This window comes from Sus scrofa, chromosome 10, assembly GCF_000003025.6.
Source record: "Sus scrofa isolate TJ Tabasco breed Duroc chromosome 10, Sscrofa11.1, whole genome shotgun sequence".
Taxonomy (NCBI): domain Eukaryota; kingdom Metazoa; phylum Chordata; class Mammalia; order Artiodactyla; family Suidae; genus Sus; species Sus scrofa.
Window position 1 is genome coordinate 46,853,762 of NC_010452.4, and position 13,278 is coordinate 46,867,039.

At 40.2% G+C, this 13,278-nt stretch overlaps 1 protein-coding gene across 4 annotated transcripts in view; it reads left to right on the forward strand.

The window, feature by feature from the left end:
• DCLRE1C (DNA cross-link repair 1C) overlaps positions 1 to 10,087 on the forward strand; it is a 43,833-nt gene extending 33,746 nt beyond the window's left edge. For 2 of the 4 annotated variants that reach the window (XM_021063989.1, XM_021063990.1), the window contains 2 exons: positions 784 to 878; positions 8,738 to 10,087. In XM_021063989.1, coding sequence (XP_020919648.1) covers positions 784 to 878; positions 8,738 to 9,720 — 1,078 coding nt within the window. In that variant the 3' untranslated portion in view covers positions 9,721 to 10,087. 4 annotated transcript variants of the gene reach the window in all.

Consider the following 13,278-nt stretch of genomic DNA (forward strand, 5'->3'; position numbering starts at 1 on the left):
GGGCTTTTTCAAGTGAGTGCGTTTTATATAATCTTAAAAGCTTCTGGGCATCTAGCATAATGGACTGGTTGGCAATGAAGACCTTGAAAAGGGCGGGACACCTTCAAATCTTATTTCTGTGCCCTTTTGTATTTTATTTTCACTATATCTTAGCTTTCAACCTCTAGAATGAAGAGATCAAATTTGTGAGATTCTTGCAAGAGATAACCCCATTAAATAGCGAACAGGAGGCAGTTTGCTGTACTGAATTCCCTGAATGCCAGAAGGTGTTACCCTATTATTTAACAGTTCATCAGAATAGGGACATGCTTTTCTGCAGTGCAAGAGCAAAGATAAAAGTTTTGCTTTCCGTCAGTCCTACAATTAGATGGGTTGTTTTAAATGCTTATATTTACTACTTTATTATATTGAAGTAATTTTAAATTATTAAACATTGCTGAAAAGTTTGTTTTTTTTTTTTTTTTTTTTCTTTTTTGGCCTCTCTGTGGCAGATGAAGCTCCTGGGTCAGGGATCAGATCTAGCTGTTGTTGTGACTTAAGCCACAGTTGCGGCAATGCTGGATCCTTAACCCTCTGTGCCAGGGTGGGGATTGAACCCACGTCCCAGTGCTCCCAAGACGCCACTGATCCCATTGCGCCACAGAGGGAACTCCAAACATTGCTGAAAAGTTTTTAAAAGCAGTGGTATGATTTCCTCCATAGTCAAATTTTTATAATCTCTATAAATGATGCTTCTATTCCCAGCTTTCCCAACAGGAAAAATAATATCTGTATTCATTTCAGCTTAAAGCCTTTATGCCGATCTTCGCAAAATATCGAGCCAAAGTATAAACCACTTGGAAAATTGAAGAGAGCTAGAATAATCCATCTAGACTCAGGTAAGATGAATGACCCTGGGGTCAGAGGTGTGGGTTTCTCTGCAGGAGCACTTTGCAGAGTTCTCTGGCCTGGTGAAAGCTGCCCTGGGCAGAGTTGGACCCAGGATCCACTGTCGCTCAGACTTGTCATGTGGTCTTGTAACGTGCTCTGCCCCCCTACCTTCAACCTATAAATGTAGGAGTCAGATTCCCTTCACAGGTTTAGAAAAAGTGATAAAGAGAACTTAGTCTGTATTGAATGTTGTCTTCAGCTTTCTGGGAATGTGCCCTGCAGCTTGTATTGGCCATAAGGAGAGGCTCTGCTGTTACCCTTGAACATTTCCTTCAAGATACTAGTCAGTGCAGATAATGAGAACTTTGTCTCCCATCATTTCCCATCACATTGATGTGTAGTGTTTATACGAATGGATTCTCTATACCTTCCTGCCTTCTTTCATTTTCTGATTGATTTTTTAAAATGAAGTATATTTGATTTACAATGTTGTGTTAATTTCTGCTGTACAGCAGAGTGGTGTAGATATATATATATTCTTTTTAAAAGTATTCTTTTCTGTTATGGCTTGTCCTAGGATATTGAATATAGTTCCCTGTGCTGTGGAGTAAGATCTTGTAGTTGATCCATCCTCTCTCTATATATATAATAGCTAACATCTGATAACCCCAGCCTCCCACTCCATCCCTCTCTCAATGCCCTCCCCACTGGTAACCATAAATCTTCTCTATATCCGTGAATCTGTTCACCTATTTGGCTTGTTTGCATTTTTGGTTATTACATATAAAGCTGCTTTCATCTGCTTACTTTGGGTTTATTTTCCTCTTCATTTAAAATTTCTTAATGTGGGAGATGAGGTCATTGATTTGAGCCCTTTCGCCCTTAATACAAGCATCTAGTGCTATAAATTTCCCTCTTTGACTTGTGTTGTCATTTTCCTCCAGTTCAAAATAGTTTCTAATTTTTCTTTTCCTCCCTCCCTCTCTCCCTTCTTTCTTTTCTTCATTTTTGGCTGCCCTGAGGCATATGGAATTCCCAGGCCAGGGGTCAGATCCAAGCTGCAGTTGTGACTTATGCTGCAGGTGCAGCAATGCCAGTGTGCTGGGCCAGGGATCGAACCTGCGTCCCAGAGCTCCAGAGATGCCACTATTCCCTTTGCGCCACAGCAGGAACTCCTCTAATTTTTCTTCCTTGAGGCGCGGGTTTATTTACAGGTACATTATTTCGTTTCTGAATTCTGGAGGAATTTACAAAGATAATTGTGTCATATAATTTTATTGTGGTCAGAAAAAATACAGTGCATGGATTTTACTGAGATTCATGGTCCAGAATAATGGTCCATCTTGGTAAATGTTTCATGTGTACATGAAGAAAATATGTATACTGCTGTTGGGTGGAGTGTTATATAAATGTCTAGTTAATAATGTTCAAGTCTTCTGCATCTTTGCTGATTAACTTGTTCTACTTGCTCTATCAATTATTGAACGTTTTTGAAATGGTGAATTTGTCAAAATTTGTTCTTCCACTTTTTGTGTCATCGATTTGAATAATCTTTAAAACTCCTATGTCCTCTAGAGGAACTGACCCTTTCACCTTTGGGAAATAACTCCCTTTATCCTTCTTTTTATTAGCTTTGAAATCTACCTCACTGGATAATAATACATCCATTCCATTTTCTTCTGATGTGTGTTGGCATAGTATATCTTTTTCCATCTCTTTATTTCTCACCTAATTGTCTTTATATTTAAAGTGGGTTTCCTGTAGGCAGTGTATTGATGGATCTTGTTTCTTTTTACATCCATCTGATAAATTCTGCTTTTCAGTTGGAGTGTTTTCAGGCTACTTAGGTTAATGTGATTACTGACCTTGTTAGGTTTACCATCTTGCTATTTGTTCCATCTGTTCTTTCTTCTTTCTCTTCTACCTTCTTTTGGATTGAGAACGGATAGAGATTCCATTTAATGTCTTATTTGTTTTATTAGCTGTAACTCTTTTATTCTTTTAGTGGTTTACAGTTTTCATCTGTAACCTATCAGAGTGAAAATTTCAAGATATATATTCTACTTGAAGTATGGTATAGGAAGGTGACAACAGTATATTCCATTTCTCCCCTCCCAGTCTTTGTGCTATTATTGTCATACACTTTATTTCTCTGTTATAAACTCCACAATACATTACTGTTTTTTTTTTTTTTTTAACAAAGCTTTAAAAATTGATCGCTTATAGGATAATTTGGGAGTTCCTTTTGTGGCTCAGCAGTAACGAATCCATGAGGATTCAGGTTCGATTCCTCGCCTTGCCAGTGCGTTAGGAGTTGGCATTGCTGTGAGCTGCAGTGTATGTCGCAGTTGTGGCTCGGATCCTACACTGCTGTGACTGTGGTGTAGTCTGGCACCTGCAGCTCCAATTCGACCCCTAGCTTGGGAACTTCCATATGCCCTGTGGGCCTGAAAAGCAAACAAACAAACAAAAAACCAACTATAATTTATATGCCATAAATTTCATCCTTTTAAGGTGAACAATTCCATGATTGTTACTGTAACGAAGTAGGTTACGTGCTAAGGCCTCTTCTCTTGGCTTGTGGATGGGTGCCATGCTGATGTGTGCTCACATGGCCTTTCCTGGGTGCTTGTGCCTGGTTGGGAGGGGTGAGTAAAGGAGGGGCTGGGGGATATTTGCTCTCTAATGTCAGTTCCTTCTTTGGAGGCCCCATTTCCACTTTGGGGATTAGGACTTCGACAGGAATTTGTGTGGGAAGGAACACACACTCAGTCTAAAACATACAATAAAATTTACGCTGTAACATGGTAAGAAACTGACAACTGTTCTTCAGACAGAACACATTTTCATTCTCACCAGCAATATATACGGATTCCAATCTCTCCACATCCTAGCTCACACTTTTTAGTGTCTTTGATTTGTAGTTATTTAATGATGTCAAATAATATATCTCATTGTAGTTTCACTTCCTTTCTCTATTGATGTTGATCTTTTTCCATGTTCTTATTGGGCATTTATTTATCTTTTCTGGTGAAATGTCTATTCAGACCTTTTTGCCTGTTTTTAAATTGGCAAACTCATTCCTGAGTTGTTAAGAGTTCTCTCTATAGGCTGGGTATGTCTAGTATTATTTGCAAATATCTTTTTCCAGTCTATAGCTTGTCTTTTCACTCTCTTCATGGTGTCTTTTGAAGTGTAAAATTTTAAATTCATCTAATTTCTTTTATAGCTTGTGCTTTTGGTGTCATATCGAAGAAGCTATTGCTTAATCCAAGATCATAAAGATTTATTTTCATACTTTATCATTTCTGGGTCAGTTTTGACTTTTCCCCTTATTTATAGGCCATTTTCCCACCTTTCTACACATTTGGTAATTTTTTATTGGATGCCACGCTTCTTGAACTTTATGTTGTTAGGCATAGCATACCTTTGGATTTCTGAAAACATTCCTAAACTTTATTCTGGCACGTGGTTAAGTGACTTGGAAAGAGTTTGGTTGTGTCTGGCTTCTGTGCAAGCCTCTTAGGCAAAAGCAGGGCAGCATTTAGTTTAGAATCCACTTTCCCCACTGCTGAGGCTAGGCGCTTCTTCACACTCGTAGGAATAGCCCGAGTTATGAGGCGTTACTGGCTCTTGGGGGCAGGTACTGTTTCCGTCACCGTGTGCATCCTCAGCACGCTTTCCTTTTATTCCTCGGAGTGATTCTCTCCCTGGCCTCACAGCCAGGCGCTGACTATTCGAGGGGCCCCTTGTGCAGCTCATCAGAGCTCCTCAGTACTGCTCTCTCCTCTCTGGCCTCAGCTCTGTAAACTCCAGCCAACCTGGCTTCCTTGGACTCCCAGTTATATCTCAACTCAGGGATGCCAGTGGGCTCTCCTTGCCAGGAAACTGTCACAAACCCATACGCTGAGGCAATCTTAGGTATCACTTGTCTTTGTCTGATGTTTAATTCCTTGAGAGACTTTGTTTCTCATATTTTATCTGGTTTTTAGTTGACATGGGAGGTTAAATTTAGTCCCTGTTAACTCTTTCTTGGCTGGAAGCATAAGTTCTTTTTTTTTTTTTTTAATACTTAAAATTTTGTACCTTTTATCTATCCAAATGATCCTCGTTTTTAATGACGGTTTTATTTTTTTGGTTGGGCCACTAGTTTAAGAGTTCTTGAGGTTATGTTCATTTCCACTTCTTCCTGCTTTTTCTTTATTAGCTTCAATTTTGATCCTTCTAGATTCCTTTGGTTCCTTATTCCTTATCATAGCAACTTTCATACCTTTTATTTGTACAGGTGTAGATCTTTCAACGACTCTTCAGTGTCCTTCTGTATTTTGTAAGTCACAGATATTATCAGGTTTACTTTAGTTGCATGTATGGTACTGACTTTAAAATTCCTACCCTGTCCCATGCATGTACTTTAAGGTCTCCATGATGATCTCTGCCACTACGTTGACCAGTCTTTCACCTGTTCTAGTTCTTCTTTTTTAATGACCACATCGGTGGCATATGGAAGTTTCCCGGCCAGAGACTGAATCTGAGCTACAAGCTATGCTGTTGCTTGAGGCAGTGTTGCATCTTTTAACCCACTGTGCCGTGCTGGGGATCGAACCTGAGTCTCCACAGTGACCTGACCACTGCATTTGGAACCTTTTCTAGTTCTTAACATGCTCTGTTGATGCAAATTAGTGGTTACTATTACACATGCAGTGTTAAATCAGTTGCTCTGTGTTATTCTTTTCTCAGAATCTGAAGGGTACATGTAGAAGTCGCTTGTCTCTTAGCATCTTTAAAAATATTTTAATTAGGAGTTCCCGTCGTGGCGCAGTAGTTAACGAATCCGACTAGGAACCATGAGGTTGCAGGTTTGATCCCTGGCCTTGCTCAGTGGGTTAAGGATCCAGGTTGCCGTGAGCTGTGGTGTAGGTTGCAGACGCGGCTCAGATCCTGTGTTGCTGGGGCTCTGGCGTAGGCCGGTGGCTACAGCTCCAATTAGACCCCTAGCCTGGGAACCTCCATATGCCATGGGAGCGGCCCTAGAAAAGGCAAAAAGACCAAAAATATATATATATATATTTTAATAAAACTGTGCTCTTTATATAAGTTTAATCTTTATCTAATTTATATAATTTAATAGTTAACCATTATTATAATTATCTCAAGACCAATTTTATAAAATTACTGTTCCTTTACTGTAGATAATTTAGAAAATAGTTATGTAGAACCTTACAACTATATCTTTATTAGCATTTTCATGTATTTCCTTTCCATCCTGAATCATTTATATAAATACCTACACAAATCACGGGGGTGATATTGAAAATATTCAACCTTGGTCTCATTGGTACCTACAATGAGACCAGCAGTAGCCGTAGTGCAAGACCATAGTGCAAGACCAATTTCTTCATTTGTGCAGCTCTTAGTTCCTGGACTGTGAAGAGGTGGGCAAGGGTCCTTAGGTGTAGGGTCCAGGGCAGTGGGGGACAGGAAGGACATCTGGAGCTGAAGGGAAGAGCCGTTACTAATTAGCCTGGAAGTGTTTACATAACAACTGTAAGACTGAATAGGTGTATACAGACTGAAAGGCAGCTTGGATCACTTTGTGTGTATGTGTGTGTATATATACACATATACATATACTTAACCTCTTTACTGGAAAATTTTTATTCTTCAAAAGCACCCGTTCAAGGGCTGCATATTTTAAATTGCATTATAACTATATAATTTTTGTCATGTACTTTGTCATATAGATTATGAACTTCAGTTTTATAAACATTGTGGTAAACATTGTACAGAAGTCTGTGTCATAGCTCTCATTACTGGGTTCGATTATAGAAATTATGGTGCTTGATATATACATATTGCCAAACTGTTTCCCAAAATGGTTATACCAGTTTATATAGACATCAGCAGTATATGATGGTTGAAAGTATCTATGAAGTATGACATTTGTCCTTTTTAATTGAGTTTGGGTATGTTATCAGTTTGTGTAAATGTTAAGGATTTCAACACTTCTGTAAGTACTGTGATTTTTCTGTGTCTATTTTCATAGAGAAATTTAGTTTTTATATTCTAAAAAGAATACATGTCAGAATAAACTTCTAATAGTATAAAAACTTTGTTTTTCAGATACATAGAGGTGAGGTAATGTGAAAATGTTTTATTTTTACAGTTGAAACATACTGTAATGTTGGTATAGTCACTGATGCGAAACAGGAAGCTGTCCACCTTAGCGATGATACAAAAACATTCCATTAAAAGATAATTTTGGCACATCAGTGGAGGAGCTATAACAAATGTATTAATCCATGGCTTAAAATGAAGCCATAACTTGGAAACTAGGATGATTCCAAATATAGTGGCTAGACATCTTAGTCACCTTAAGTCCTTTAGAAAAGACGTAAGATGAAATAATTGCTTGTTGAAACAATTATAAATTGTAAGAGAACACTAAGAACTGGCTCTCATCCTTAGCTCCCCCTGTCTGGTTGCAGACCTTCTCTGGGCCTGTCTCCTTGGTAAAATGGGAGCTAGATGGTGGTTTCTACGGACTCCTTTCTTTAAGAGTCCTGAAAAATGAAGTTTTTAGCTGTGTCTTTGATTGCTGGGAAAAGTTAACTTATAATTTACTTGCTTTTAGCACTAGAACAGTAAGTTGCCCTACACAGTAATCCTGTAAGCATTTAACTTCCTTCTCTGGGGGTAAGTGGTATTAGAGGGCAGGAAAATGTTTGTTTTCCCCCAATGCCACGACATGTCATTTTAGCTTATGTAAATTTCATGTATTGAATGATAAGAATTTCATTCTTGAAGATTTCCTCATTTTAAGGACACAGGTGGATATAAACATGCTCATGCAGCATGCTTAACACAGTAATATGACACTAAAATGTGGCTTGTCTAACATTTTGGTTCAAGTTGATATAATCTTTCTGTGTTTCCCCCAGTCTCATGGCCTTGTGCACTTAGCATAGCCTGCGTAACAATTACCAGAGACTGGGCAACAACTTCTCTCAGTTCTGGATACCACTGGGATGTCCAGAATCAAAGTGCTGGCAGATGTGGTTCCCAGTAGGGGCCATTTCAGCCACCTTCTCACCTTCAGTGCACTCGCATGGCCTTTCCTTTGTGCATGGGCATGGAAAAGTGAGAAATCTGCTTCCTTTTCTCATAAGAACACTAACCCCGTCGCATAGGTGCCCCCCCATGAGTTAATTATCTTCTAAAGGTCTTACCTCCAAATACCATCACGTTGCACTTAGGGCTTCAAATTATGAATTTTGGCAAGACGTGGACATTCAGCCTATAACATGCACTAAGTGGGTATCAAAAAATGTTCATGAGGGCAAACTTTAAAAAACAATTCTTTTTATTGTATCAGCCAACTTGCTGAGCATCTACTATCTGCAAAGCATACACAGTCTGCAAACCTTGCTTCTAGTCTAGGTGGTTTGAAAACCTGGCTGACGAACAGAATCAGCTGTAGAACTTATAAAATAAGGCAAAATCAAATTATTGGATCCTACTTTGAGAGACTGAGTAGGTCTGAAACAAAGCATAGAAAGCTGTTTTAGTTTAAAAAAAAAAAACAAAACTTATCAGATGAGGACCCATGATTAAGAATTTGTAGCCTTATGGGGAACACAGATCTCTAGTCTCAATTCACAACCTAGTGTTGTGACAAGTTGAAGGCTGGTAGTTAAATTGTTGAGAATATCTCAGAGGGGCCTTTTAGTTTCTCTTGGAAGAAGAGTGAACTCCCAATTCCACAAATTAAAAAATGCAGCTAAATGCTACAAATTGGATTTTTACTAAAAGCACCAATAGGTTCCGTTTGCATTCTGTTACCTACACACCTGTTCTGTTTGTCCCACAGAGGAGGAGGAGGAGGACGATGACGATCTCTTTGATGATCCTCTGCCAGTACCTTTAAGGCACAAGGTTCCAAATCAGCAGACTCTTCACTCTGAGGTACTTCCCATGACTGCTCTACCACAAGACCAGCCTGAAAAACAGACAGAAAGCACAGAATGCTTCAAAGCAGAGAGTATGCCAACATGTCTCTGGGCAAACTTCGTAGATTGTGAAGAATCCAATAGTGAAAGTGAAGAATTAGAAATCACGGCTCCAGCTCAAGGAGACACGAGTCCTGTCCCCCATCACCAGCAGAAGGCTGAAGGGGAAGTACCACAGTGGGAAGTGTTCTTTAAAAGAAATGATGAAATCACAGATGACTGTTTGGAAAACCTTCCGTCCTCCACAGAGGCAGGGGGCTCTCAGTCCCCAAAGCTTTTCAGTGACTCTGATGGGGAATCAACTCACATTTCTTCCCAGACTTCTTCTCAGTCAACACACATATCAGAACAAGGAAGTCAAGGCTGGGACAGCCAATCAGACACTGTTTTGTTATCTTCCCAAGAGAGAAAAAGTGGGGATATTACCTCCTTGAACAAAGGTGGCTCTAGACCAGAAATCAAAGAGAATATTCCCATCCTTCAGATGGAACAAAATGTATTTTGCCCGAAGGATACTTACTCTGATTTGAAAGGCAGAGATCAAGATATAAACACACTTCCCAGTGCTAGAGAAACAACTACTCTGAGCAGTGGGAAACACATGCCTCAGGAGAAAAGGCCGCTAAACTGTAACAGTAACACAGATTCACAAGGCTCCTCTGACTTTGAAATTCCCTCCACTCCAGAAGCTGAGCTACCTCAACAAGAGCATCTGCAATATTTATACAAGAAGTTGGCAGGAGGAGAGGGTATAGTAATTGAAAAAAGGAAAAGCGCACGTCATTCTAGAGCAACCACTAAAAAACCTACACAAACAGGTAATAGTCAGACTCCTAATAGATGAGTTCAAATGGAGTACTTAAAAATGTTCATATAACCTAAAAGGCAGCTCTAAAAGGGGAAACAATAGGACCAAAAAATACAAAGAAAACAAGAATGGGAGAACTCAGTACAAACATATCAGTAATTACATCAAATGAAAATAGGGGAAAAACCATAAGCCAACTATATATTGTCTATAGGAAACTGGCTTCAAGACTTGGGCAGGTTTACTGGTGAAAGGATGGAAACCTTCACCACATAATAAACATGAAAGATGGAGGGGCTATATTACTAGTGATAAAAGGTCCAGTTCACTGAGACATAAACCCAAATGAGTATGTACTGGACAACAGCCACACATACAGAGCAAAAACAACTGAAAGGAGAAAGATAAACTAAAGCACAATTACAGCTGCAACAGAATTAGTCTACAGGAAATCAGCAAGGAGACGGAAGAACTGAACAGCACTATCAACCAACCAGATCTTCACAGAAGACACCATCTAGCACAGAATACACACTTTTCAAGTTCACAGAATACAACATTCACCAAGATAGACCATATCCTGGTTCATAAAAACTTGGATCTATGGCTGTAAACCAATGCTACAGAAGAAGGTCAGCTTCCACTCATTTATCTCAGGTGTTCCATTCACTTAGGAACGTTGTGTGTCTCACTCAGACGGCCCAGACCCAGGCCCTGGAAGCTGGCTGGGTCCTGTGCGTGTGTGGCTCCCTCTCCCAGGAGCACCTGTGGGAGATCATGCCTGGTCTCTCAGCAAAGACCTGAAGAGCCCAGAAAGGGAGAGCACCTGCAGCTGAAAAGCCTGTAATAGAGGAGGAGGGATTCACAGAAAAAGGAATTCTGCCGCTCCTGACTTTACTGCTTTTCAACCTGAGGTGGGAGACCGGTCTGAAGGCATTAGATGCCCTCTGTGCTAATCCATGGTTCCCTTCGGAAGATCAGAGCCCTCAGCCACCACTGAAGACAGGTCCACGTCCTCCACTGCTCAAGCCACCATAGCCAATAAGAATACTTTGTCCATCCCACTTCTGGGCATCTGTCCAAAGAAATCCATGACTCGAATAGACACATGTACTCCAATGTTCATTGCAGCACTATTTGCAATAGCCAAGATATGGAAAAAACCTAAATGTCCATCGACAGGAGTGGATAAAGAAGATGCAGTACATATACACAATGGAACATTACTCAGCCATTAAAAGGAAAGAAATAACGGCATTTGTAACAACACGGATGGACCTAGAAATTATCATGCTAAGTGAAGTCAGTCAATGAGACACCAGCATCAAATGCTATCACTGATATGTGGAATCTGAAAAAAGGACACAATGAACTTCTTTGCAGAACAGATACTGAGACTTTGCAAAACTTATGGTTTAAAAATGAGACAGGGTGGGGGGTAGGGAGATGCACTGAAGGTTTGTGATGACTGTTGTACACCTATAAATGTAATAAAATTCATTAAGTATAAAAAAGCATACTATGTCCATCAGAATAAACTGGGTTTACATCCTGTCACACAGAGGAATATTAGCTTGACAGCATTGTTGAGATGGGATGAAGATGGTGGAATAGAAGGACTGAAGCTCACCTTCTCTGATAAAAACAATAAAATTACAACCAGCTGCTGAACAACCTTCAATCAAATGGGCTGGAAACTTTTAAAAAGATATCCTAACTCCAGAAGACAAAGAGGCGGCCACAGAAAGATGGTAGGAGGGGCAATTATGTGATATAAGCAAACTCATACCCACTGCATGGGCAACCCACAAACTGGAAAGTAACTGTCACAGAGACTCACCTGTGTGTAAGAGATCTGAGTTGCATATCAGGTTCCCACACCTGGGGATTTGACATTTGGAGAAAGCCCCCGGAGCATCTGGCATTGAAGGCCAGTGGGGCTTGTGCACAGGAGCTTCATGGGACTGGGGAAAATGGAGACCCCCTTTCTTGAAAGGTGCACATAGGCTTCCATGTACACTGGGTCCATGGCAAAGCAGAGACTCCATAGGAATCTGGTTCAGACCTAACTAGTGCTTGGAGGATCTCCTGGGAAAACGGGGTGACTTTGGCTCATTGCAGGGGAAGGACATTGGGGGTACAGCTCTTGGGAATATTCATCAGCGTGTGTTCCTCTAGAGGTGGCCATTTTGGGAAAATCTGGCCCCACCCATCAGCACTGAGAATCCCCAGGCCAAACAGTAAGCCAGGTGGGATCACAGCCCCAACCATCAGTAAAAAGGCTGTCTAAAGACCCACCAGGCACAGAGTCATCTCTAATCTCATCCAGGGACAAAGCCCCACCCATCAGATAAGAATCAGCCTCACCTACCAGTGGGCAGGCACCAGTCCCTCCCATCAAGAAGCATACAGTAAGCCCCTGTACCAACCTCAGCCACAAGGGGGGCAGACATCAGGAGTAAGAGAGACTATAACTCTATTGTCTGGAAAAAGGAGACCACACCAAAAACTTATATAAATGAAAAGGCAGAGAACTAGAACTCAGATAAGGGAGCAGGTAAAAAGCCCAGAAAAATAGCTAATTGACCTGGAGATCATCAGACTCCAGGAAAAAGACTTTAGACAGATGATGCAAGACACTGGAAATAAATTGGAGGAAGAGGCTGATACAGCAAGACATTGGAAATAAACTGGAGGAAAAGGCTGATACAGCAAACACTGAGCAAAGAAATACAAGATTTAAAACTTAAGCAAGCAGAGATGCAAAATACAATAACTGAAATAAAAAACTCATTAGAAGCAACCAACAGCAGAATACAGGAGTCAGAACAAATAAGGTGGAGGACAGACTAGTGGAAATCACTGATGCGGAACAGAAAAGAGAAAAAGAGATTGAAAAGCAATGCAGTCTCAGAGAACTCTGGGACAAAATTACACGCACCAACATCCATATTATGGGGGAGCCAGAAGGAGAAGAGAGACAAAGGGAAAGAAAAAATATTCCAAGGAATAACAGCCAAAAACTTCTCTAACATGGGAAAGGAACCACTCACTCATATTCAGGAAGCACAAGTACCATATAATATAAATCCAAGGAGGAACCCCCCAAGACACATATTAATCAAACTGACCAAAATTAAAGTCAAAGAGAAAATACTGAAAGCAGTTAGGGAAAAGAAACAACATAAAAGGGAATCCCAATAAGGTTACCAGCAGATTTTTCAGCAGAAACTCTGAAGGCCAGAAGGTAGTGGCATAATACACTTAAAATGATGAAAGGGAAAAACCTCCAACCAAGATTACTCTACACAGCAAGGTTTTCATTCAGATTTGAAGGAGAAATCAAAAGCTTTACAAACAAGCAAAAACTAAGGGAATTCAGCAACATTAAACCAGCTTTACAACAAATACTAAAGGAACTTCGTTAGGCAGAAAAGGTCACAAATAGAAACAAAAATACCACAAATGACAAAGCTCACCAGTAAAGGCATACAGATTTAGTGAAGGTAGGAAATCATCCATGCACAAATATGCTACCAAAATCAGAAATCATAAAAAGAGGGTACAAATGCAGGACACTGGAGATGCACTTGC